Genomic DNA, 26,800 nt, shown 5'->3' with positions numbered 1-26,800 from the left:
TGGCGAGCACAAATGTGACTGATGTTTGAATGCAAGTAAAAAAAAAATAAACTGCTTTGCAGCGTCAATGGCAACCGGCTTCTAATTTATTTATTTGTCAAAACGTGTAGCCACACCTGGCCAGTAAAAGGGACTCGGCGTATAATTGGGACTCGGCTTTTAATTGAAGTTTTACGGTATATAAATAAACAAGACTAGACTAGAATTCACCAGCTGCTCTCGCTATTTTACCTGCCAACTAGGTTTTTGGAATAGAATCCAACCTGTGAGTGAGGTTTGGCTACCAGCTTAGGTGGCTGGCAGAGTGGACTGTCTTAAAAGCAACAACCAAAACTTAGCAGGATTTGGCTGGAGGTCGTTTCTCACCCCGCTCATGGCCTGTGTTGCATGTCATCCCCCTCCATTCTCTCTCTTTGTTATGTTTACAAGCACATTAATATTCTGAATATGGTGCATACCCAGAATAAGGGCATATTCTGAATGTGTGGCCTGTAAATATCCCAATTATAAATATTCCTGTATACATTATATTCCGAATATGTGTTGCCTGTGCTACACACACTTCCCTGTAAAGCCGTCAAATGGCTTTTTTGGAGATTCCCCATTTGTATGTACTACAGGTATGCAAGAGACAACTTATATATGAGGTCAGTAAAGCGACTAGTAAGTACATTAGGTATCAGGCCTTAGAAACTGCTTGGACAGTGTCAGATCTGTAATGTACCAGGGTTTGATGATACAAAGGCTGCCTTTGGCTTGTTCTGAGTCTATATTCAGGAGCCCCCAGAGTGTCTACAGTGATGACTATGTGATTGTCACACAATGTCACCTTTCATGCACAGTGAAACGAATGACACCACATTTCTTATAATGTGATAAAGAGGGTACAGGCAAGCTGTCCTTCCTGCATGTGTGTCAGTATTTACTGTCAAACTCAAAGTTGTCAGTATGTTTCTGCACCAACGCCACCAAGACAAATTACTATATATTTATTTCTCTTAGCAATTAAAGTGATTCTGATTTTGAACTCCAAACCTACCAGCCACTTTGGCAGGTAACAACCATCTTTTTAAGGTCCTACTTTTTCCTAAAAGCCTAGTTTGCTGGTAGAATACTGACAATTTGAGATTATATTATGTTGACAAAAGTTTGTTTCCTGCCCTGGGTGCTGAGCGACACAAAACCATTCTATTCTAAGCTTTTAACAGTTTAATAGTGCATTAGGTCTACCGCAGAACTAAAAGCCAAAAATGCCTTTTGTTTATTGCTTTTCACGGACGTAGGGTGCACATAAACAAAAGTCTAACAAGACGTCAGTGCGTCCTATCAAAGCATGTCTGGACTCACCCAAAACAAGCCATGCCAGCAAACAAATATAAGAAAGACCGAGTGAGTCATCTGTGATTCAATTTCAAGATGAGAAAGTGCTGTGATTTGGTGTGGGAACTGGGAGCATGATTTCTGCTGCTCTCCCAGACAGAGAAATCACACTGGAGGCCCGGGGGAACGGCAGCAAAGTGTGACTGAGCACCAACCCAACGCAGAGAGGCTTTCACTGAGAATACTACAAAACCAGGACAAAGAGCCTTAACATTCAGCAACACGATGCTGCAACAGGGCACACATAAATATTTAAAGCGGTAATCTGCAAGATCCTTGTTATTTTTATTTCGTCTCCCATCTTTGTTGCTCAGCCTCATCGCTGTGGTGTTTCTGCACTGCGCGTCCCACAGATCACCTGTCAATCAAACAGTGTGGGGGCGGAGCTTGGATTTTCTGTTGCTGCAGTTTGAGTTTCTCTTTACTTTGTCTGTTCAGCCATGGTGGCTATCACTGCTCATGCTAACTACCCAGTTCTTCTTCTTCTGTTTATTCCAAACAAACCAGAAACGTAAAACGCATCACAAAGAGCTACCAGACACCGGCTGTTTAGAACAGACAATGGAGAAGCTTTCATGAACCAGATATTGAATCACTATTGTGTTATATCAATTAGCAATAAAGCGAAGCAAAAGGGGCATTTGTTTATATGACAATGTTGCAGATAATTATTTCAAAATCGTCAGCCATGTGTCCTGAGCAAGACACTGTGGGAGAAAAACCTTCAGTTGGGCCAGATGTCTTCAGGTCTTCCGCCACACTTCGTATTTGTCAGTAATCAAATAATCAAACAGATTCAATAGAGTTCAATATGATATAGGTTTACTGAAAAATCACAACTGCCTTAGCTCTTCAATGCATTCTCTTTTATGCCATTCTGTTGACCCTTCCCACTGTGGGCCGAGTTGCAAAGTCCCTCCTTTTGGTCTTCCCCTAAACGTTCCTCTTTCTCGATACACCATTGTTTACCTGTCTCGGGGTCTTTCCACCGTTCACCGTATTTAATGGTGTCTACTCCCTCAATCGTTGACCTTACAGGTATGCTTTGAACATAACTAATGTTGTCAACATGACTTCACATGCCTGCATTGGGCAAACCACATTCTTCATTCGGAGACACCATTATTTCCTGCAGTGCTGCTATGTTAATAAAAAAATAAACTTTTAATAAATGAATATATGCTTATCATGGATACTAACAATTTCACATGTTGGATTTCATACTGATTATTCATTCATTTAACAAGTTCAGGTGAATCAAAATTTCACCAAACCCCTGAATTAATGTATATCCACCGAGGCTGATGAGACTGTTAATTAAGACTGCAAAGGTCTGAAATAACAGAACAATACTGCAGAAGTGAGCGCTCTCCCACACACACACACACACACACACACACACAGCATGTAAGGAGTGCTGACAGAAGGCTTGCAGCGACTGCAGGTGTGTGTTCGCTTAGCAAGTCAGACAGATGGGTCAGCAGTTGAGGAGCTTGTAACTTAAGAGGAATGAGACATGCAGCAAGCCCATGCTCACTCGCTCTCTCTCTCTCTCTCTCTCTCTCTCTCTCCTCTCTGTCGGGCGTTGGCAGCCCCCAAGCGGTGACGAATCCGGCACCGAGGCCCATCGTTCACTGTCGCATTTGGTGCCGACAGAATAAGGCTCGGCAGGGGGAGGAGAGACAGCCAGACGAGTTAACAGATGACTGCTTGAGCAAGAAAGAGAGAAAGAAACAGAGAAAGAAAAAAAAAAGAGAGAGAGAGAGAGAGAGAGAGAGAGAGAGAGAGAGAGATCATTGATGCAGAGCATGTGGCTTTCTTTGTAGCCAAGCTGAAGGACAGATGATTTTTTTGGGGGGGGGTGGCAGAGATCTTGCAGAAGAAGCAGGGTTTTTCCTGGTCTGAAATGGGTCAGGACAAGATGATGTCATATGCTAATTTGCATATTTGTGTCATCAGCCGCACCAATTTCAAGGTGTCTGAAAGTTTAATTTAACACTTTTTCAACACCTTCTTAATGCTGGTTACAATGAAACATTAGACCAATTTCACCACTGAAATTAACATGGAAATTAAAAAACGGTCTGCATGACTGGGCTGATGTCTCATTGGAAATACAGTGCAACATTTTTAAAACCTCTAAAACTGAATTGAAAACTAAGGACTTTTAATGAAAACAGGTTATGAAATTCACATTTTCAGTACCAGACACCGGGAACCAACGAGACATCGGCTGCATTTTCTTTTGCTTCGCCAATTAGCCAGTTGTGTTATTACCGCCCTCTAATGGTTGGATGGCTGCATTGCATTCAAAGTGACGTTTTTACAGCTTGTTTTTCCATTTAATTTTTTCCCCCTTTGGCACACAAAAAAAGGCTTTGGTGACCGCCAAAAAGAGGACACACTGACTGGATACACGGCTGTTTTGGGGATTGAACCGAAGCCCTTCCGGTTACGGGATGATCTCTGTAACCACTAGGCCACCACTGCCTCCCCCAAGAGAATAAGAATGAATATATGAGAGTGACAAAGAGTGAGAGAGAGTGAGAGAGGGTCTCGTTGGCCAAGCTGTTCTTTTTCACATTCCTTTGACTGTGTGTCGGTGTGTGTGTGTGTGTGTGTGTGTGTGTGTGGGTGTCGTGCTGACAATTTGTCGACCCAGAATAGCGGGGCAGAGTGGACCAATCTCCTCTATCAGACTGAGACGAATGTGGTGGAGACGCTCCCTTGGGTGTTGGGGGGGCTACTGGTTCTTAAATTACAACTGGCCACATGGGCGAGGGAGGAAGAGAGAGAGAGAGAGAGAGAGAGAGAGAGAGAGAGAGAGAGAGACAGAGAGAGAGAGAGAGAGAGAGAGGAGTAGTACTTCTGCAAACTGGCATCTCATAAATCTGACTTGCAGCCAAGCAGCGAGGAAGAAGGGAAAAGGGAGAGAGAGAGTGTGTGTGTGTGTGTGTGTGTGTGTGTGTGTGCGTGTGTGTGTGCGTGTGTGTGTGTGTGTGTGTGTTAAACACTCTCTGGGAGCAGAGACAGGGAACTGAACAGGAAAATGAAGTTGAACGTGGAGGAAAGAGGGGGGGGGGAAGCCAGGAAACTAAGAGGAATAAAATGAAAGGGGAGGGGTTCTTCCGGAGGACGCTGTAGTCTGGGTCCCGTCCGAAAAACAACCCCCCCGCCCCGCAGATTTCACGCCCAGCGGCCCGCGGGCAGGGAGGCGGTCTGCCTCAGTGGAAGGACGCTATGGTACGGTCTGTGTCAATAACAGACGGCGTGTAGCAGAGAACCAGACGCTGCTTTTATATTTTTCGATATGATCTTTTACTCCGGCCCCCCGGGAGCCAACAGCCGGAGCCGGGATGCTGTGAAGTCGTCTCATTGCTGCTGAATCACACATCAGACCAAACTTCTTCAAAGTGAAGAAGCTACGACGGCCTGCGTGGCGGAAAATGATGTTTGTGTGGTGATGTGGTGACGACATCGGTGTAGTTTTAGGTTAGCTGAGGTTGCTGCACATTTTCTCCCGCTTTCCCAGACCTTGATTCTTGACTGGATATGAAGATTTCGGTTGGTGTTCAAAATGATGTATGCTGACAACTAGGCCTTATCACTATAGCTGAAGATTTTTAGCTACAACCAGCAGCTAGTAGAAGTCACTCTGTCTATCAGTCAGGTCGGTCCGTTTGTCACAAAAATGTTAAATCCCCCACTGCGCATATAGAGCCACAGGATATAGAGAAACAACATCTGTAAGTCAATTTAAAATATAGTATTTTTCCACCAACATATTATGAAAAGAAAGAGAGAAAGAAAGAGAAAGAAAGAAAGCAAGAAAGCAAGAAGGCAAGAAAGCAAGAAAGAAAGAAAGAAAGAAAGAAAGAAAGAAATGTTTGATGCTGCACATAAAATATCTTGTGAAACTAATGCTGTTTAGCAGCACTTAAAGACTTGGGAGTCCAAGATGTCGGACTTTCCCACTAGCACATGAAAGCAGCATAATAGTTTTGGCTCTAAAATGAAAATCATTTGATGGCAGAAATCGTAGACCACCACCAAAATCGAATAAACTGATCACTGGGTCTAGGCCTATCTGTCCACCAGATTTCAGCCGTTTACAACCAATTTTCCCTCCATGCTTATCCCGTCTTTTTATCGAATTCCAAAAGTTTTAAAGACCTGGAAATCAACCAACTAGTTTCCCAGACTGTCCAGATGTGTGAATGTGTCTTTCAGTTTCCTGAACAGATTATCCCACCCGAATTCAAAGCCTTTGGTCATAAATTTGCCTCTGAAACCGTTCCTCAACCCTCACCCCATCGGTCCAGGTCTGAACATGAACCCTGTCAGCTGTGCGGTCTCACCTGGGTGGCCATCTTGCCGTAGTCCACCCAGCGCAGGGTGGCGAAGTTGGTGGACTCGGCGCAGTTGAAGCCGTGGTTGAAGCCGGCGTGGTAGCCGTAGGGAAAGGTGATCATGAACTCTCCTTCGTTCTGAGTTATCTGTCAACACACAGAGAGAAACACAGAGACACATTTACATTTCAGGCTAAGGTTATACTGCATGCCTAATAACATGTTAAGATTCTTTAAAAGTCTATCCTGAAAAAAAGGCTGGCATCATCTTATTTTCTGTGGTTTTTATTTTGTTTTTATTTGTTTTTGACATCTTTAGTATGCTTCTTCAATAACCAAATTTAGAGACATCCAAAAAATCAAACAGCATTAAGTGTTGACAAACACTACTGAATTCCTAAGAATTGAATGCATAGAAATAGAGTTAAAAATTAGAAAATGATTTATCAATGTACATCCAGAGAGTACAGCATGAGAAAAAATGTAGTTCAGAAAAAAGGGAAGGGGCGTGACCTAACGGCTCCAAACAGACATATAGACATGGGGGACGCTGATAGGAATCAAGTTATATAGTATATATATATATATATATATAGTATAAAAAGTTAATGAAGGAAAACTTTCATATAAGGATATTGACTGAATGAGAAAGATTCACAGCCTTTATAATAATAAGTACGCAATACAAAGTCAAAGAAGAGGTTTAAAATCCAAATGGGATTCAAACCAATCTGCTCAAAACTCCCTCCTCTTCATGAAGAAGTCACTTTTTCTCCGCCAATATAACAGAGAGAGGGTTCAGTCTTCAAAGGGAATATTGTTTACATAACGTCAATAATTTTTTTTGGCATTTAGCGGACTCATCCATCGCAACTTCCAGTGAGTGCAACAGTAGAATAAGCCTCAATTCCCAGCTCAACATTATAAGCAACTGAGAGTAAAGACTGCAAGCAAGGCATGAATAAAGCATTGTAGTTAAAAAAGACAAAAACATAACTTGCAAAGGAAATAATAGCCCGCCACAGCCGTAAACAGGCTGCACGCAAATAAAAAGCTAACTCTGTCCCCGAAAAAAAAAAAAAAAAAACACTGGCACCATTACAGCGAGTGTTTTGATGGAGGGAGCGGTGAGGGAAATCTGTCAAGACGGTGAAGTGAGTTACACTTAAGGAAATGAAGCGTCACGTCAGATGAGAAGATTTGGCAAAAGCAGAGGCTGAGCGAGCGGCCGGGGGGGAACAGAAACAGTCATTACACTCTGATGGGAAGGAAGATCGACTTCTGACACACTCCTCCTCCCTCATCCTCCCTTCTTTCTTTCTTCCTCCAACCCTTCTCCTCCTCTGTCCTTTGCACCCTCACTACCTTCCCTCTCCCCTTTCCTCCTCCTCCTTTTCCCCTCTTCTCCTTAGTTTACTTCCTTTTTCCTCTTGTCCTCCTCCCTCTACCTCCGTCACTCTCTCACTCCTCCTTCCTCTACCTCCTTTTCCCTTGTCTCCTCCTTCTTCCACCTCCTTTTCCCTCTCCTCCTTCCTCTACCTCCTTTTCCCTTTTCTCCTCCTTCTTCCACCTCCTTTTCCCTCTCCTCCTTCCTCTACCTCCTTTTCCCCTTTTCCTCCTTCTTCCACCTCCTTTTCCCTCTTCTCCTCCTTCCTCTACCTCCTTTTCCCTCTCCTCCTCCTTCCGCTACCTCCTTTTCCCTCTCCTCCTCCTTCCTCTACCTCCTTTTCTCCTCATTCCACCTCCTTCTCCCTCTCCCCCTTCCTCTACCTCCTTTCCCTCTCCTCCCTCTAACTCCTTTTCCCTCTCAGTCTCCATCTCCTCCTCCATCTACCTGCCCTTTCCTCTTCTCACACTACCATCTTTCCCTCCCTCCTCCTTTCGTTCTCCGCCCTCCACCTCCCACTGCCTCCACCTTTCCCTCCGTCTTACCTCCCTTTCTCTCTCCCCTCTTTCCCATCCCTCTGCTCACCATTCTACCTCTCCTCCTCCCTTTTCTCTCCTGCCTCTACCTCTCCTCCACCTCTTTTTTCACTCCTCCTCCCTCTGCCCCACCAACTCCCTACCAACTTTCCCCCCTTGCTCTGATGAAAGGAAGGATTGATCCTTTCCTTCATCTCCTTCTCCCTCCTCTTTCCTTCCTTCCCTCTCCTCCTCCTCCTGTCCTTCCTTCTTTCTCCTCCCTGTCCCTCCCCTCCTCCTTGGCTGGAGATGCTTGCTGGCTGCTGGACTCTTCCAGGCTGTAGAGGAGTGATTAGCCCGGAGCCAGTGAGCGTTGCATGGGAGAATTAAGTCAGCGCACCCAAATGACAAATGAAGATTTTTCCCTCTGTGGGTTTTTTGTTCTGTTCTGAGGAGATTCGGGTGGGAGTCTGCTGAGAGGAGACGAGCCGCGGCTCGGTTAGTCCGTCAGCCTGCTGCCAAAACGAGCCTCTGACTAATTGTCTGTCAGTGTTTTGGACTTTGGACTTCCTAGGGTGCCAATATGAAAATAAAAGGCAACAACTGAAATATAATTCAGAATCATCAATCTGGCAATTTCACACCAAACTAAAGACCGCAGTCTCCGTGTAATGTGATGATCAAGCCAAAGTGACGTTTCCACTAATCAGACCCATGGATTTCAATAGGCCCTTCCCCCTGTAGACTCATTAGTGTGAATATGAGCATTTTTATACATCCTGTACGTTTTGTTCTTTGCATTTTTATACTTGTGTTTTATTACCAATTTTTGTAAAGCACTTCGGTACAAACTTTTTTCGTGCTATATAAATAAACTTGAACTATATGCCATCATCCTCATACTCCACTCATCATTATATATTGCATATATAGATTTTTGACATTTCCTAATTCTTCACCTTTTCCCATAAAGCACATATTTCACATGGCCTTTGTCTCAGTAAGTCCTGCTGCTACTGCTGTTATTTTGCACGTCCTCTGAATGCTGGAATCCAGACTTTGTTTGCACATTTTCATTCATACATTTCAATTTATTATGTCTGAGTGTTGGAATTACCGCTTGCCTATGTGCATATAACCCCTATTTGCTCTTTTCTTTATTTATTTATAACCTATTGTTCTTTGATTTATCCAATTATTACTTGCCGCTGCAACTTCCCAATTTCCCCGCGGGGATCATTAAAGTTTCATCTAATCTAATTCTAAAATATATTCCACCATTACTGCTGAGTCTCCCATGCACCTAAACAACAATTGCTGTTGTTCAGGTTTCAGGGCTAAACATGAGTTCGACTGCATGTAAAATAAGAAGTTTTATCTAAACTTTTTTCCGATTTAAGAGCAGACTTTCTCCAGCGTTAACATAAATGTTGCTGGCGGTGTTGAGCTCAATCTCGTTACGAGAAAGTTTTAAAAACGCGAGGAACAAGTTAAGCACATTCTTTAACATGTAGCCCCGAAACTTAAGCCCAATATAGTCGGCTGTGGATCTCGACTTCTTTGTCAAGCACGGATCGAGGCAATCAAAAGACACATCAAGTCAGACGGGGTGACAGGCATGAGGGGGGAAACAGGAGCGGAAGCTGAGAAGAGCAGGTAAACCTCCACAACAAAAAGGCAGTAGTTCGGATATCAAACAGCCCTTTCTTGCTCTCGCGCTCGCAACAAAGTAAGGAGACGGTTTTATTTTTACACATGAATCGAGGGAGGTACTGTAGGTGTGTAACAGGTAACATGTTCGCTGTGATAATGACATCCTGAGGGGCGAGAGAGGAGATAAATGACTGAGGAAATAAAAAACCCTCCGACAATGAGGAACTTTGTCTGCCTGCACTGCACCAATTCATTTGTTTTTGTTTTTTTAATCTTCCATTAATTTTTGTACTGTGAGGGTTTTTTTTATTGCCTACTGAATATTCACAGGACAAAAATAGAGAGGCAAAAAAAGTATTAACATGGTGATTAATTTCCTGTAGCAGAAACAGGAAAAGCTGGTGATGAGAATAAAACTGGGAACCATGAGATCGCCCCTTCTCACTGTTTCACATGAAGAAAAAACTGTCTGTATGGACAGAGTGAGTAATCTAATTATAACAGTTTTCAGTTCCAAAGCACTTGAGGGGATGGAAGAGGTAATGTGACCAGGCTGCTAAAGTATATATAACTCAATTAGGGATGGGACCATAATCAGTATTACTATATATTGCAGTAAAAAACAATAACTTATGACACCCACACTAACTTTTTTTTTACCGTGACCACCGCGATACTTGCCATCATTGATGTTTTATTATCCACAAAAGCCTGCAAATAAATTGTTGACTGACTCAAAGTGGATGCAGGCCAGTAGTACTTTCTTTTAACTATCCTTACAGTTTCTGTAAGCTAAACCAGCATTTTATAATTGTGTTTTTTAAGAAAAAAAGTCAGATTCTTGTGATTGATATGATAAATGACGTTTTAAGGAACTGAAGTATATTATAGTACTGTTTTTAAAGTTTTCATCTTTTGAATTATGGAGATAATAACATAATTACACCTGTCTTATCAGCCTAAATCACAGAGTGGGGCGTCCCATCCCCTCTAATGGAGAGGCAGTAGATTCACTATTTCCCAACATTAAATTCTGGTGTTGGGTATGGACACTTCTCCGCCCACCGGAAGGGACGAATCGAAACTTAAAGAGCAAAATTTGAACTGTCTCCTAAACAGCAGTGAGCAGCGCTCCGTCCAGAGAAAGCTGGACTCACCGACTTTAGATCTTTTCCTCTCTCGTCTCTTTGGGGTTTTTTTTTGGTATAAAGCATCACAGACTGGCTGGGTTGGTAAACATGAGCGAGCTGTGTGCAGTTTACTAATGTCTCTTTACAGGATTTCTGGATATTAAGGTTTTCCACATTTTTCCAAACAGTTACCTCTCACTGCCATCTGGAGCCGCCAACATAAAAAAAAATCTGCCTGGTGCAGCATTAAATGACAATGAAATATAAAATCCTAGAGAGCATCAAATCTACATATGATAGCAACATTTTAACATTTACAACTTAGTATGAGGTGGGACTGGCCACCGCTGCAACATTTGTCACCCAACATTGTTTTCCCCAATTTCCCCACCATGATCAGTAAAGTTTTATGTTTTGTCACATAGCGCTCTCCACTCACCCTGTCAAAGGGGATGCCATACTTCTTCAGGATGGACGGAGAAATCAGCGTCATCTTGTGGCGGAGGAAGGCGTCGCAGCCCTGGGAGCTGCCGGGGAAGAAGCCTGCAGGGGGCGACACACCGACAGCAGAAGTGTTACATTTTCTTTACATTTTTAGCCCGTTTAGCTGACATTTGTCTTATCCACAGAAACTCAAAAATGTCCAAGGACAAAAAAAAATGAGAAGGAAGGAGTGAGAAGGAATGAGGGTGAGGAAGAGCACAAAAACATCCAACAAGACAAGAAAAATAAAACGGGTCATTTATCAGTCTTGGCAATGACAGTACAATTTGACTGTGGTGTTCAATATGATGTATGCTGATAGTCGCTGGGCAATATGGCTGTCAACTAGGCCTTATCACTACAGCTATGATTATTCTTCAATGAATTCTGCGCAATCTGAAATGCCAGTGGGTACAAAAACAAAAATGTGTATGTATACCTGGACAATATATTTCCACAGTTTTCTAGACTTTCTGTGAAATTCCCAAACCTGTAATTATTAATAGTCTTTTTCCCTACATTTCTAGATCTGGATAGGAACCCAGTCTAGTGGCATTGTTTGTTTTGTAGGTGTGAGAATGACAACACAAAAAAAAATGCAGGCGAGCCATGTTATCACAGCTTCAAATACTTGCTGAGATGCATGACTTAACCACCGGCAAACATGTTTATCAAATACGCAGATTGCTTCAAATTTAATTAAAACGGACCTCCCAAAGAGCAAAGACTGCGGCTCTGCTTCCCAAAGCGCCTCGACTGTATCTCAAGCCAGCGGACGACGAGGATCTTAATTTGAAACTGCTTCGGACGCTTTGGCCTTGTGAGGTTTTTTTTTTTTTTTTTTTCCCCTCTCCATCTAAAAGCTGTGTGGCCGGGGAGCGGGCAGCAGAAAAATGGGAGATGTAATTGCGAGTTGCGAGGTTATCAGTTAAGAGCCGGTGCCGACGCAGCGCTCGTTCCAGAAAGCCTTTAATTATCATAATCATTTCCTGGTCCCACAATCCCTTGATCCCGCGACGCCGCCACCTTGGGGTCGCCGCCTGTCGACTGGCAGAGGCGAACTTAAGTGAAAGAGAAACTTCTGATGACACGGCGGTTGAATAGTGATTAAATATTGAATGCTTATGTGTGATATGTGTGTGTTACAGATGTAGCCATTGTAAAAGTCCCTCTTTTTACTGCATGCGTGCTAAACTACTGCTGCAGTCGGACACTGTTTTGGGGAAGGAAAAAAAAGTTTTAGCACTTTTTTTAGCTGTTGAAAGCTACAAAGAGGAGTCTCCTAACTAGTTGATTGAGAGATGCTAGAAGTGTGTTCTACTTTGGTTCTACTGTGCAACATTGAAGAATGAACTCTCTGCAGTACTAAAGAAGGACAAATGCATGAAATGGGACATCTATACCTCCACCAATGCAACCACTGTATTTGTAGCTTACTATCTGTTATGTCTTATACATTCCCCATGTCATCTTCTGATAAAGACTGAATGCTAAGTGATAATCTGTCTACTATAAGTCTTCACTGTCCCCTCGCATTAAAAGCCCCACATGATTCTCCCTGCATCGTGTGTGTGGTATGTACTTATTACATTAAACATGCTACATATAACTTTTTAACATCAATAAATCATTACCGCATTCATTTTGAGAATTGCTATAGCAGGCCTCTACACTGCATTTTACATTGTGTGCCGCACGGTCGGGTTTCAGGGGAAATCTGATGGATTGCTTTACGGCACAAATGTAGATTACTTTGCAGCACAAAACAGGAAGAGGGCGCTGTTTGTCCGGCATAAATGGAATCAAAGCTTTCTGAGTTTTGGGGACAGTAGATGGTGGTATGAGTGAAAGGCCGATGGTAAAAATAAATAAATAAATAGCTTCCAGCATGTTTATCCTATACAATAAAGCCAAAGAGAAAACACAGGGTTTATGGGAAATGTGATCTTAATGTTTTTGAGAAACACTAGCACCAACTGGTGTGGACTTATCATACCAAGGTATCACAATTAATTTGATATGATACATTGATGTTTAAAAATGCTACACACAGCACCAAGGTCACCGAGACAGATTCCTGCACAGTCACTGTACTTGACAAAAAAAGCTTTCCGACTGCTTGCTAAGTTTACTCAATGATAATGTACACTTGGTGATAATGAGTTGTGACTGAGGACGGCATGTAACCACAGAGAGCCCTAGTAATGGCACAGTCATTAGCCCAGCAGATTATTACACTAACACAGAACTTTAACAGTAAACAATATGAAATATGACAGTTACAATGCTGATAAGGGGAAGCACACTTGCAAAACAGCTGCTGTACAATAGTAAAGTTACCTTTTGTGTGATAAACAACCATCCCACTTCCTCAAAAAAAACACACACACACACACAGAGTCTTGAGACCATGAAATACCCCTCTCTGACATTTTGAGCTTTCAAAACGCCGACTCGTTCTCCCTTCAAAAACAAAGGCTCCCTTTTGCTCTCGCAGACAGAGAGATTCAGAGGGCCTTTGCATAATCAAAAGCAAGAATTTCTCCTCCATCACTCACTCTCCCTCTCTTTACTGTCTGTGCCCGCCAGTGCCTCAAAGGGGGGTCCGCCGGAGCCTCCGCCCAGTTAAACTTTAATGCGACTGACAGTATAATCGGCGCCCATTTCATCCTTCATTTTCATGGCATTGTTTCAGCCTCTGTTCCCCCCCACCCGCTACAAAGAAAGAGAGGGAAAGAGGGCCCCTATTCTCTCGCCGCCTGCCTGCTTGTTGGAGCTGATAAAGGTGAATAATGTGCCGACGGAGCCTGGGTATTAATCCCCATTAAAATGCAGCTGGCTCTCTGAGCTCTCCGCGGGGTAATATTAACTTAAAGCTTCATTCTGTCCTTTTGAGTTTGAAAATTAAGTTCCTGCCTCCAACCCTCCACCCTCCCTTCCCCTCCCCTCTCCCCCCCCCCCCCCCCAAAAAAAAAAAAATCTGAAGCCGTGACTTGAAATAATGCGGAGATGAGAGGGCGATAAGAGCAGCGGCCGCCGCTGTGTTAAATGTTTGTAGTGGAGTTTTTCGAGTAACGAGATCATTGTCCCGGTCCTATTAGGCATTCCTGCAATGCTCGTAACGTCTTTTTTAGGACCTCGTAAACAGTTGGCTGCCTGTGCCGACGACGGCTTTGATAGGTCAGTGGGTGCTTGTTAAGTAGCGTTGCCGTTGCTCTCCTCCCACCGCCAGCTGCTTAGACGAGGAGAGAGGAAGGCTGCAATCTGACTGTGACTGAATGTCTTTTGTCAATATGTAGAGTGATATGTATAGTCTTTTGTCAATATGTAGAGTGATATGTATAGTCTATTGTCAATATGTAGAGTGAGGGTGTGTTGATATCAGGGATGTTTGGAGCGGTTTTATTCTTAACTCCTTACAGAAACACCACACACTGCTGTCAGTGCTCTCACATATTTATTTAAAATTTAAATGGGATGTGCGTATGGTTTTCTTCTTTTTGACTTTCTAAATCTTCACATTTCAGCTATGTTTTTTTCCACACAACTCCCATAATCCTCTTCTCGTACGCAAATGAATGTTAATGATGTTACGTGATGGAAGAACTTCTAGGTTCTTTATCTAATGGTCTGTATGTTTTACTGGGATATAGTGATGTATGGCGTTATGTGTACTGTATATCTAAATCTTTCATAATCATTAACACACATTCTGTAATAAATCACACTGCTGTATATGCAGCACTTCTATGTAACATCTATGGTATGAAAATTGTTTTCTAATGTTAACTGGCTAGTCGAGTCTAACGTTACTGTATTCTCCAAAGAAGAGATGAAGGCGGCTGAGCGACTAGGGAGCCGGAGAGCTGAGATCACATTCAAATGAAAAACTGATAATTAGTGTCTGTAAGTCATCATCACAAATGAGCCATGGGATTGGACACAATCTGTACTTGTTAAATTTTCCTCTCCATGCGAACACTGGTCAACAGAACTTCCCTCTCAGGGATTTGGGATGATCAGGATGAACTTGACTGAATTGTTCATCCGGATCACATATATATTTTTCCCCCAGCAACACGTTGCCTCACACACAGTTGGGCAAATTCACACCTGGGACTTCTCCAGTACAACCAGTCTTCTACTGCTGGCCACCGATTAGCTCCAGTTGCAATCTGGGGGTTAGGTAAAGGAAGAGGAAAGTTTCTCATTCACTTTTCCCATGCCAGTCCGGGATTCGAACTGGCAACCTTCCAATCACAAGCCTGCTTCTGTAGCCCATGAGCTGCCTCTGTGTAATTTGTAACAGAGCGAAGACGAGCTCACCTGCTTGCACGGTTGTGTGCTGCGTTTGTCAACCAGTCCATTATGAAAGATGGATAATGCAACACAGAGTTTACGCATTGGTGATCATCGATTTGTTCTCAGCTCTTCACAACGTCAAGGACAAACGGTGTGTCTTTTTAATGTGGTTTGGGTCGGGCAAGTCCCCCCCCTCCAGCCCCCCCGCCCACCTCGCTCTGAGCAACACGCAATATACAAGGTAATCCTCATTGATCAAAACAGGAGCAGGAGGAGGGTGTGAGTGGAGGAAAGGAAAAGAGAAACAAGGAGGCAATTTACAGGACAGAGAGGGGGAGAGAGTTGGAGAAATAATACAGGCAGGGTGGCTAAAGCTGGGTGCACACTACCTGACTTTAGGCCCTATTCATCTGTCCAAGAGTTTTTGAGATTTGAGACAAACCACCATATCGGAGTGGACTATGTGCATGTGGCCGTCACTGAAGCCTGTTAAGTTTGAGTGGGTCGGTCTTTGAGTGAGGCAGTCTGACCCAGTCTTTGAACTCTAGATTCTCTAGATTTTCTGTGATGGCTCAATCATGTTTGATTTTGTCAGCACAAAATCCGCAATGCTCTCAAAAGTTTTGAGAACAGTGAGCAACAATAACCAATAGGAGCTCACTCAGCAGCAGTATGAGCCTCAAACAATGCACAGTCTGGCTAGCTGTTTTGATTGACTTTATTATTTACCTCCAACTCTCTGTGCAGAACAAACAACCGATGCTGTCGGCGTCTCCCAACTATTCTCTCCTCCAAAGTCAACTTCTATATCCCTCTTCTTTTATCTTTTTCAGCACAAATGTGTACAAAGAGTGCACACACACACACTAAGTGCTGCGAGCTGCTGTTCCTTCTCAAGCTCCATTTTAGCACAATCAGGTGAAAAACAAAGTTATTGTTTTGCCTCACGACCGAAGAATCTTTCGATGTGTGACCCGCCGTCTGTGCCACCGCTACGTCGGCCAGAGAAGAAACTACAAAGAAGGTTGTTTAACGAGCGTGATACAAACCTCTCAGGTTTTTGACAATAGTGTTGTGGGCACCCGGCTTAAGAGAAGGAGACAAAGTATAGCTGAGGGGTGTTGCTTCCCTCCTGCATGGGAGGACAGTATGTGTGTGCTGGTTAGTGTTAGTGTGTATACTGTGTGTTTGTGTTTTACAGTGTGTAGCATATGTTTGTATGCATCTAGTGTGTCTCTATGTGTTAGGGTGTGGAGGCTGTGTATATATGCGTGTGTGTGTGTGTTTCTAGGGTGTATTTGACTAATGGTGTGTTCAGATTAGAGGCTACAAAGCAACAGGTCAGAAGTCCTTCATTTTCAATAGAAGCCGGTGACATGAGTTGAGCTGGCTTCAACGTTTTTTCCACACTCTGATGATGCGGTGAAGTGCAAACCAATGAGAGAGTAGAGGGAAGGTAGGGTAAAGCAGTTATATTTACTTGTTATTATTCATTTGAATCATTAACAAGAGCAATTATTTACCAAACAAAATATAAACGAGACAAATGCAAAGCTATGACAGTGTGAAATTGTGTGCTCGAAGTGACAACGACATGAAACATGAAGCATCAGCGAACACCCAGCAACACTTTTCTGCTCCGATGGTGACAATGACGCTTGGTATGCCAGACCGCTTTGTAGCTTTTGTAATGTGAACGCACCATAAGAGCGAGTATGTGTTTGTATGGTGTGTGTGTGTGTGTGTGTGTGTGTGAGCCAGACTGATACCAAGAGGCAGGGCAGAATAAACAAGCAGAAAGCATCATGTGGGTCTCACCTTGTGCCAGCCTCTCCAGCCTCTTGCCATGCTCAGGTGGGATGGCATACCTGCAGAGAGAGGAGAAAAAAAAAAAGATTAATTCAGTGGAAGGGTGACCTAGTGTTTAGACAGACTGTCCTGTTTCCAGAGGGCCACAGGTTTGACTTCTACAGCAACAAGAAGAACAAGATGTACCTCACTTTCCCCTCTCACCCCCCGAATCACACATCCTCTCCCGTATCTTCCTCCTCTACTTGCTCTAATACGCTCATCTTGAAGTAAAATAGATTCATTCCTTTTACCTCTCTCCTTAGCCCTTATATCTTTCTTTTCCCAGCACTTCCCTCCTATATGATCATTTTAGGGTCACAGGAATATCTGCTATATCTACTACATCTATTTTCAAGGCTCTGACCCTTGACCTGATCCACAGGATCAGGCTGCAAGTGTCAGCAACTCAAATCTAAAGTTTTTAAGACCTTTTTAAGGGTGATTTTGCAAATGAAATAGATGTGAAAATGAAAACTGCAGACCCATCTGATTATCGGTCTGCGTGACTGGGCTGCTTTCTCATTGTAAAAGACACAAAGCAAACTGTTTTTTTTAAAGACTTCTAAAACTTAATATAAGACTAAAAAAGAGGTCTTGAACACAGTTAAAGCTTCGCTGGGCAAGATTTTTTAATCAGCCTCAATCACAAAGAGGGGTTTCAATAGAGAAGAGTGTCCCAACTCCCTGCAGAGACGCCGTAGATTTGCCTTATCTGCCCAAATTAAATTCTGGCATCGGGTGCATCTCAGCCCACAGGACGTGATGAATCGAAAAGTAGGAGTGAAATCCAACACTGGACTCACCAACGTTTGATATTTGCCAGATTGGCAAACATTAGCGTGCTGTGTGCAGTTTACTGACGTCACGTTGCAGGATTTCTGGGTATTTAAGTTCAGTCAGTTTTCAGACGGTTACCTCTCACTGCCATGTGGAGCTGCCAATGTGCAAAGTTGCCTGGCGCAGTTTTTCCAGGACATGCAGACACTTCAATAATTGAAGCTTGTGCCACTGTTACACTCATTGAAAGTTGGCCAAGAGCGTCGGGGTAGATGCCTAGTACAATGTCGAGTAAACTGCACTTTGAAGGGGAGAGAAAGGGGAACGGCAAGGGCGGTGGAGAAGATAAAAAGACCAATGAAGGGCGGGAGCAGGTGAAACGACCGTTTGGGGAGCGCTGGGTCATTTCACAGCCCTCAGCACTCTGCGTTATAACAGATGAAATCACCCATGACATACACCTAACCCCCGCTCTCTCTCTCTCTCACACTCACACACACACAGATCATGGAAACCCGTCATTCTTATCAGTGTTCAGCATTACATTGGTTGAATGTACACTTCTATTTACAGGCATGGTGTTTTTAGGTTTCTGTTATTTGGTCTGTTGTTTACATTCCGTTTATCCCCTCCAGTCGTGTCTTTGTCATTTCACTGTTGCTTTGTTTGTTCCCTGTGAATCACTTTGTAACCTAGACTAAGAACACCTCTAAAGATGTTTAATACAGTAATTCACCTCCACTGTTCATCCTAAAAACACACCATTAGGGACAGAGTCAGCTGATTATGCTAATGCAGCAAATAATCTGAGGACAATTTGGTCACACTTCACAATGCCCTTATTCCAGTGCATCAACCAGAACATTAAGCGATGGAAAAGTACTGTAGTGAACTTAGAAGGGTACAAAACAAGTACAAAGAGTTCAAACTTACATTGTGTCATTACTTACAGTGCTATTATGTACTTGCAATATTTTTCTACAGGTTAATACACTTAAACAAGGCTGCTGTAAAGTTTAACTTAAAAATTGTTATTCCTAATCAGAGCCTTTTAGGCAAAAACCCTCCGATTTCTCAGGGCCTCTTTCTCTGCAAGTAGAATGGAGAACTGTAAGGAGAAGGTTTCCGGTTCAATTCCCCGCTCCAATGAAATGAAAACCAGGCAAATTCAGTAACAGCGCAGATAGTTTTATTACATTCATTGCACTTCTCTCTGGTCCTGGTTCTGTGTAGAGCAAGACACATACTGCCAGGATTAGGGCTCCATACTAAAAAAGTACAGTATACAGAATACACTGATACTGCAAGTTAGCACCGGTTGGTGTCTACCAATCCATTGAAAGTCAGATGTTACGTTTAGAAAGTGAATTGAAAGTCAGATGTTACGTTTAGAAAGTGAGTTTATTTATAAAACGTTGTGGGAGGGAGGCAGCAGAGCTCAAATCCAAGCCATTCATTTGTGGAGTTATTACAGTCCTCTTTATTACTGCAATTATTTCCTCTGGGTTGGCTTAACCCCCCCCCCGAGAGACCTCAGGAAATGCACTGTGGGTGAAAAACACACTACACCTCTCCCTCCTTCCTCAAGCCAAAACAACTACACGGATGTTCAGAGCGAAGGCGGTAGGGTGGAAGAGAGAGAGAGAGAAAGATGGAGAGATTGACAGAGACAACAACAAACATTGCAGTAGAGACAGAAAGAGAACGAGCAAGAGAGCTAGAGATAGAAAGTGATTAAAGAGAGAGAAAGTAAGAAAGAAAGGGAGAAAGAGATAGTAATTTCAGCCAGAGGCGGCAAGCCGCGGTGCCACACTGCCATCTGTAGACTAAAGCTTGAAACGTCCAGTTAGGAAGAACATCCATCAAAACGTTACTAGTCCTGCCTCAATTTGCTTTTATATAAATATCCAAAAAACAGCGTCCTGTGATCCAAAACCTAAAGCCGTTTAGTAGCGAGCCGGTGACGAGGAACACATGAACTGAGGTTCTCATCTCAGAGTTGTAACTTGTCTATTTTTAGGGAGTCATCAGGATGTAATGAAGCTTTCTCGTGTCTCTCTGTCTGTGGTTTTAAGACCAAGGACAATCATGGAAATAAGTCTTGACCTTTTGTGCTATCCTTGATTGTTTTGAGATGCGTGTAGGCTTTTATTGTGTCTGAAAACTTAAACTACATGTCGGGACATTTTGTACCTTTGCAATTTTCGATTAGTAACACAATAATTCAAATCCAGGATATCAGTTCAGAGTTGTAATTTGTCTTATGGTTTTAAGAGCAAAGACAACAATAAAAACAAGTCTTTCTGACCATTTACAGTGCTGTGCAAAAAGCTTAGGCACATGTAAAAAAAAATCCATAAAGCAAAGATGCTTTCAAAAATAATGAAATGAAAAGTTTCTCCATACATATCAAAGAAATGTACTATAAAGAGCAGTCTACTGACTCACTAATGCAGAAAACAAATAAACATCAAAGATACATTTTATATAAAAAAGCTAGGGTGCCTAAGACTTTTGCACAGTACTGTATATAACACTTGATCATTTCGACATGCATACATGCTTTGTAAGTGTTTTAAAACTTATCTAAATGTTGACATTGGGACATTCCTCACAGCGGGACAGGCAACAACATCAAACCGGGCAGGTGCCATCTTTATGCGCCTTTATGGCCGCTGGGTTTTAACACACACTTTACAACTTGTCCAATAAACGAAAACTGCCGCCGTGATCATCGGTGTGACGTTCTGACGCCTGCAGGAGCGCCAGGGGCTCGTCCACGCCGCGGCAATAACACCAGGTGTGTGTTTTAAGGTGTGTTTTAAGGCATTTTATGTGCAGGGTTTTATGTGTAAATATGCAGGTATTTCACTACAACCAGCGCCACAGAGCTTCCTTCAGATGATCCCTCCATCCCAGCGCCAAACTAAACTAATCAGCTGATCTGAGCGGGTCTCCTCCCGCTCCCTGCCTCCTCGGGCCCTGGTTGTCATGGCAGCAGCACGTCTATCGCTCCGGCGGGCGGAGAGAAACACACAAATAAAAGAAACGCACAGCGAATGAAGGCTTGAACTTTTCCCACCTCTCGGAGGAGGAGTGGAGGAGTTTGATTTGTCGACGGCGGGACGGTGTTTTCTGACGAGCCGAGGCGACGTGTCATGACAGCGGGAGAGGCGGCGTGTTGTGTGTGTGTGTGTTCTTCTGTATACACTGTGTGCTTATAGGTGGTTGCCTGCATGTGTACGTGTGTGTATTTGCATGTGTGTAAGTGCACTTTTGGGTGTGGAGGTAGATGTGTATATGCATGTTTGTCTGCTTGTTTGTTTACCTGTGTGTGCTGTGTGGATTGAATTTATCATGGGGATGGAAAGGAGGCGGCACGGCTGACATAGACTAAGACTAAACACAACTCACTATGTGCATTCCCATTTCTTCAAAACGTTCTGCGATCAGGGCAGGCAACTAACTTTTTCATCTACTGGCCATAGTTTGTGACAGATTCCCAGCTACTTTTTTATGATTTTTTTTTTTTGCCATTTTTGCCTATTTTAAAGTTGACAATAGAAACGGACAGGACAGATTGGGTGAAAGAGAGGGGGATGACATGCGACAAAGGTCCCAGGCCGGATTCGCACGCACGTACCTTAGCCCAGTGATTCTTAACATGGGGTCCGGGGACCACCAGGGGTCCTCGAGGGGGTTCCAGGGGGTCCCAAGCTAATTGATGAAGCGTTAAACTTCACCATTACTATACAACACAATTAGAGACTGTAGAAGAATGATTGTTTTGATCAGTTTCTCTGTTATCTCTCTACCTACAATATAGATAGTCGTGGAATTCTGGACAAAATCATATCTGACAATAACAATATTCTCAGATTTGGGTCCGAGAGACAAAATCACATCAAATGGGGGTCTGTGGCCCTAATGTGGACTAAATTAGGGGTCCTTGATATGAAAAAGGTTGAGAATCACTGCCTTAGCCAACTGAGCCACCAGGACGCCCCAGTTCCCAGTTACAGAATGATGGATGGTTACCTGCTGAAGTGGCTGGTAGAGCAGACAACCTTACCAGTAACTAGGGTTGGATATTGAGAACTGGTTCCAATCCACCGCAATCGATAACGGTTCCTCTTATCGATCATTAAGCACTTTAAACAGAGATACCCGGCCCTACCAGTAACAGTAAAAATGTATCAGCATTTGCTGTTGGCTGGTGTTACCTTCACACTCTGCCTGCAAATATTTAAATTACCAGGACTGATGCAATCAAAACCAGGTAAAACAGTTAGCGTGGCACGGCCTCCGGCGAGATCTGCGCTGGCATGTGAAGCAAGTTTGTGCGCCACGCGGCTCTGCTAGGGCTAATTGGCATGTTGCACAACACGAGCCGCATGACGTTGGCCAACTTATCACACATTCACCCATTGGCAATTCCAATTACGTCAAGTTTCTACTACATGTGTCGCTGTGAGTGTCAGGCTCATGTTAACACCCGTCGGCAGGTCTGGGGAGTTTTCCAAATGAAACTGCACACACATTAGATGAATAACATGTAAATCTGATTTCCAGTCAAGATTCATTTCTGGCAGATTTGACAGCAAACAGTTGGTGAACCTCGTTAAGGCCAAATTAAACATATCAACACAAGTTACCATGTGCAAATTAATTATGGTCAACAGTGAAACCAACTCCAGCTGAAAGCCCTCAGAAATTACAACACATCAGCAACTATCTGCATCTGGGCACTGTATTCCCCTTGTATATAATATTATTGTGCATTTTGTCAATCGGTGCTAAATGTTCATCTATTTGTTACGTGCAATATCTCAGACACAACTGATCAGATTTTGATAAACCAAAGCATCTCACCACTGTATTCTGGCATTTTCAAAATGACACTGATTGGCCACAGGGAGGCAATACAACCACAGGTCAGAACAAGGTGACATATTTTTTTACTGAGTGGCCCAGAGGGAGATGACATCATTCATATGTATTGTCGCCTTGTTTCCCCTTGTCTTAATGTTCCATCACTTCACTTCTGTTTCCTCACTGCGCAACTAACTACAAACTTTACTTTCCTGCCCCAGAAACACAGACCAGCTGTACTTGCTGAGTGTGTCTGTCAGATAGCATTGGGGGGGGGCTGCTGTCTGCCTGCTAACAGTCAACCAGGGGCAGCAAATGTGATTTCGTGCCTAAAGTGCCATCACCGATCAATGGTAATTTGATGGCTCTTTCGTGGCTACGCCGACCCTTTTAGCAAATGCAAAACCAGCAACTTCTTTATTCCTGTGTGTGTGTGTGTGTGTGTGTGTGTGTGTGTGTGTGTGTGTGTGTGTGTGTGTGTGTGTGTGTGTGTGTGTGTGTGTGTGTGTGTGTGTGTGTCCTTTTTGTTCACAAGCGGCAGTCGCTGGCAAAACCCAAAATTCATCAGCCATAGGGCTGGGCGATATGGACCAAAAATCATATCTCTGTATTTTTAGGCTCAATGGCGATACACAATATATATCTCTGTATTTTCCCACAAAGTGGGCACAATATTCAGTTGTAAGTAAGGCTGGGCGATACGGACATAATCAAATATCACAATATTTTTGACCAAATACCTCGATATCGATATTGCGACAATATTGTAGGGATGACTATTGGTGCTTTCACAAAATATTTACACAATGAGATTTTTGATAAATAATCATCAGTAATGTGGATATAATGACTAAGTGGGTAAAGGCAAATAATAGAACAGCTAGAACAGTCTGGTAAGTTCAGAAAATTACATCACTTTACTGTAATGCAGCCTTTAAAACCAGGAAAAGACACTTATGCCATATCACGATATTATGATATCCAAAATCTAAGACGATATCTAGTCTCATATCACGATATCGATATCGATATAATATCGATATATTGCCCAGCCCTAATCAGCCACGTAGTAAAGGACTAAAGTGATGGCTGGTTACCTGCCAATGCGCTGCTGGAGGAGACTAACTTGCTAAACACAGCCAAAAATTACCAGCCTTTGTGGTGTGTGTGTGTGTGTGTGTGTGTGTGTGTGTGTGTGTGTGTGTGTGTGTGTGTGTGTGTGTGTGTGTGTGTGAGAAGTCTGACCAGAGCAATGCTCCTGGCTGTGAATCTTAAAACCCTCCTGGCTCCCACCTCAGAGTCAGAGAGGTGTGTGGCGTCGACGGGGCAGCAGCTACTTTGAGTTACAAAGCAAAAAGAAAAGCCTGTTAACTCCAGTAAACAACTGGACTTGGTCCTGATTGGCTCCTCTCTCTGAAGAATTAGTAAATCCTTCCAATCAGTTTGCAGCATTTGAACTGGAAAGCCTCCACTCAGCAGGTTTATCTCATTGGAATTAGAGAAGCTGCTGTTGTTAGCCAATCAGGGTGCAGTATTGTGAGGACTTATGCTGCGACCACACCAGAATTGGCAAGGAAAAGTTTACTTGCGCACTGTGGTGAAAAATAGGCGGGGCCAGAACCTACGCTGAGCTCGTAGTGTCTCGACATGCGGAAAGACTGCCATTTCTACTCTTTGAGCCTGCAATAATACAAACATGGATAACCTGAAACGCCAACGATCAACGCTTCCTCCATTGTGAATTTGGTGAGTATGAGAAGTCAATCTTGGACATTTTATTACAGAACAAATGACAGATGATGATGATATATACTGTATAGGCAATGCCGCAGGATGTATGCACAAGCAAACATTCTCTCACGCAAGTTTAGTATGTGTACAGATGGAGTGTCTCTGTTTAGAGCATATTGTACACCACTCTATACTGTACACTTGTGGTCAAACTACAAAAAAGCAAGCTTACAGAGACTTCAAGTAGCTTATAATGATGCCATGAGAATATTACTTAAAAGACCTAGATGGTGTAGTGCAAGTGAAATGTTTGTGGCTGCAGGAGTCAATACTTTCCAAACCGTTTTAAGAAATCTCATGTATAACTTTATCTGCCGGCTTAATGACTCTGTAAACGAAATCATCATTTTATCAAACATAAGGTTTAGTACTATATGCTACCAATCCCAGCTGTGGAGACATTGGTACAGTTGTCTCTTTGTAAGACATTAATATATATTTTAAACCATGATCTTTTATTGATCCCTTGTATGTAATTCATTGAATGTTATGTCCTGCTATTTATCTGGACCCTGAGTCTGAAAAAATAAAGTTTGAATCAATCCTGCATCGGTGAGTCACGCCATTGCACAGCTCACAGATTTATTCGCAATAGGAAGCGAATGCATTTCGCGGCCTCCTCTGTTTAAATGAATTAGAGCCAATTTTTTTTCATGCTGGTATGACCGCGGCTTTAGTCTTAACATTCATCCCGTTTAACCAACTGAATTTTTAACTGAACTACATTTATATGCAAAACATCATGAAGAACATTATTCTCATCACCTGAACCATGAAAAAAAATGACTTTTTACACAACCGATTACCACAAACACACTGTCGAAGCCCAAAACACCCAACACAACGCCCAAACTGCAGCTACGAGCCAACAGCAGCGATATGCAGATCTTCAACTCTCTGTGACCGCTCCTCTCCTCTGGAAAAGGAACACACTTCATCAAATGAGGGCGGGGTCGAACCCGGCGGACTACAGAGGAGCTGGAGGACTGATGGATCCAGAATAGACTCCTCCCTCCTCCCTCCCTGCCCGGGGAGTCACAGCCGGGCTACACTTCAAAATATTCTTTCAATTTCCTTTCATCAGACCCCCCACCTTCCTCTCACCAAGCTCCGAGGCTGATCTTTTAAGTATCTGACAGCAGATCTACTGGGGTGTGTGTGTGCGTGTGTGTGTGTGTGTGTGGGGTTGGGAAGGTATGGCCGATGAAAATAAAGAGAAAGAGTGATAGAGTGAGGGAGAAAGTGACAGTCCGTCGAGGCTGAGATCTTTTAAGCATCTGACAGCAGATCTACTGTGTGTGTGTGTGTGTGTAGTGGTGGTAGGGGGGTGGTATGACTTTGATGGGAGCAGAGTTGCAGGGGGAATGGAGTTAATTTCACAAACGGCTGCACAGTGAGAGAGAGAGAGAGAGAGAGAGAGAGAATGTGTTTGAGGGGGGGTTTGTACTGTTTAACATCCTGTAATTACCCCCCACCACACAGCGTGGTGAGCGTCAAGAGAGAAGAACGAGCAAGAAAAAACAAAAAGGGAGCGAGAGAACAAACACGAGTGAGCGAGAGAGTAAGAGTGTGAGAGAGAGAGAGAACAGAGCGAAGAGAGAGAGGAAAAAGGGAGAGAGAAAACACATTCATCTTTAAAGAAAAATGTCATCCATCTGTGAGTAAATTAGTCTTAACAAATGACAGGGAGGGATGGCAAAGGCAAGTTAAGTGGAGGAATCAGGTTGGAGGGAGGAAGGAAGGAAGGAAGGAAGGAAGGAAGGAAGGAAGGAAGGAAGGTGAGGTGGAGGAGATGCAGCTGGAGAAATCAGACTCGCTTTATTCCGTATGTCCTGTAACAGAAAAGTCATCGGGTCGATCCCCGCAACAGCCATGTGTCCTGTTGAAGTGTCTTTGAGCAAGACAGTGACCACAGCTCATGTAGTGACATAAAACTGAAAATTAAATGCATTTTATTTTATATTGTCCCTTGTATCATGATCACAGTATTGGTTTGTTTAATAAGATCAACAGAGAAGAACTTGATTATTTCTCAGTGAAAGACTCTGAAAGAAGAGGAATTAGCCTAGAAAGCCTAGAAAAAAAAATACTAAGGACAAACCATTTAAGTTTTTTCATATTTGGGACCCCTTTCTGGACTATATTGGAGAGGACGGGGCCCAGGCCCTTCAGAGTGGTCTCTAAGGACTAGCATGGACTGAGATCTCAAGGTACATTTCCATGTAGGTCTTAGTGTTTAATATGCCATTATCCCATAATTATGCCTGATTACCCTTGTTATACCCAATTGTATAAACCTTCTGTCTTGGT

At 43.2% G+C, this 26,800-nt stretch overlaps 1 protein-coding gene across 1 annotated transcript in view; it reads right to left on the bottom strand.

The window, feature by feature from the left end:
• Positions 1–5,738: 5,738 nt before the first annotated feature.
• LOC139651295 (lysine-specific demethylase 4B-like) overlaps positions 5,739–26,800 on the bottom strand; it is a gene marked incomplete at its 3' end in the record, with an annotated part of 38,285 nt that continues 17,223 nt past the window's right edge. The window contains exons 6-8 of the mRNA XM_071528161.1: positions 17,018–17,067; positions 10,854–10,957; positions 5,739–5,876 (exon numbers count right to left, since the gene is read on the bottom strand). Coding sequence (XP_071384262.1) covers positions 5,739–5,876; positions 10,854–10,957; positions 17,018–17,067 — 292 coding nt within the window. The remainder of the gene's footprint in view (positions 5,877–10,853; positions 10,958–17,017; positions 17,068–26,800) is intronic.

The sequence above is a fragment of the Centroberyx affinis genome, unplaced genomic scaffold (assembly GCF_046629955.1).
Source record: "Centroberyx affinis isolate AG114_WGS23_722 - 3 ecotype Tasmania unplaced genomic scaffold, CSIRO-AGI_Caff_v1 ptg001628l_1, whole genome shotgun sequence".
NCBI lineage: Eukaryota > Metazoa > Chordata > Actinopteri > Beryciformes > Berycidae > Centroberyx > Centroberyx affinis.
Note: the sequence above shows the minus strand (reverse complement) of the source record. Positions and strands in the feature narration are given on the sequence as shown.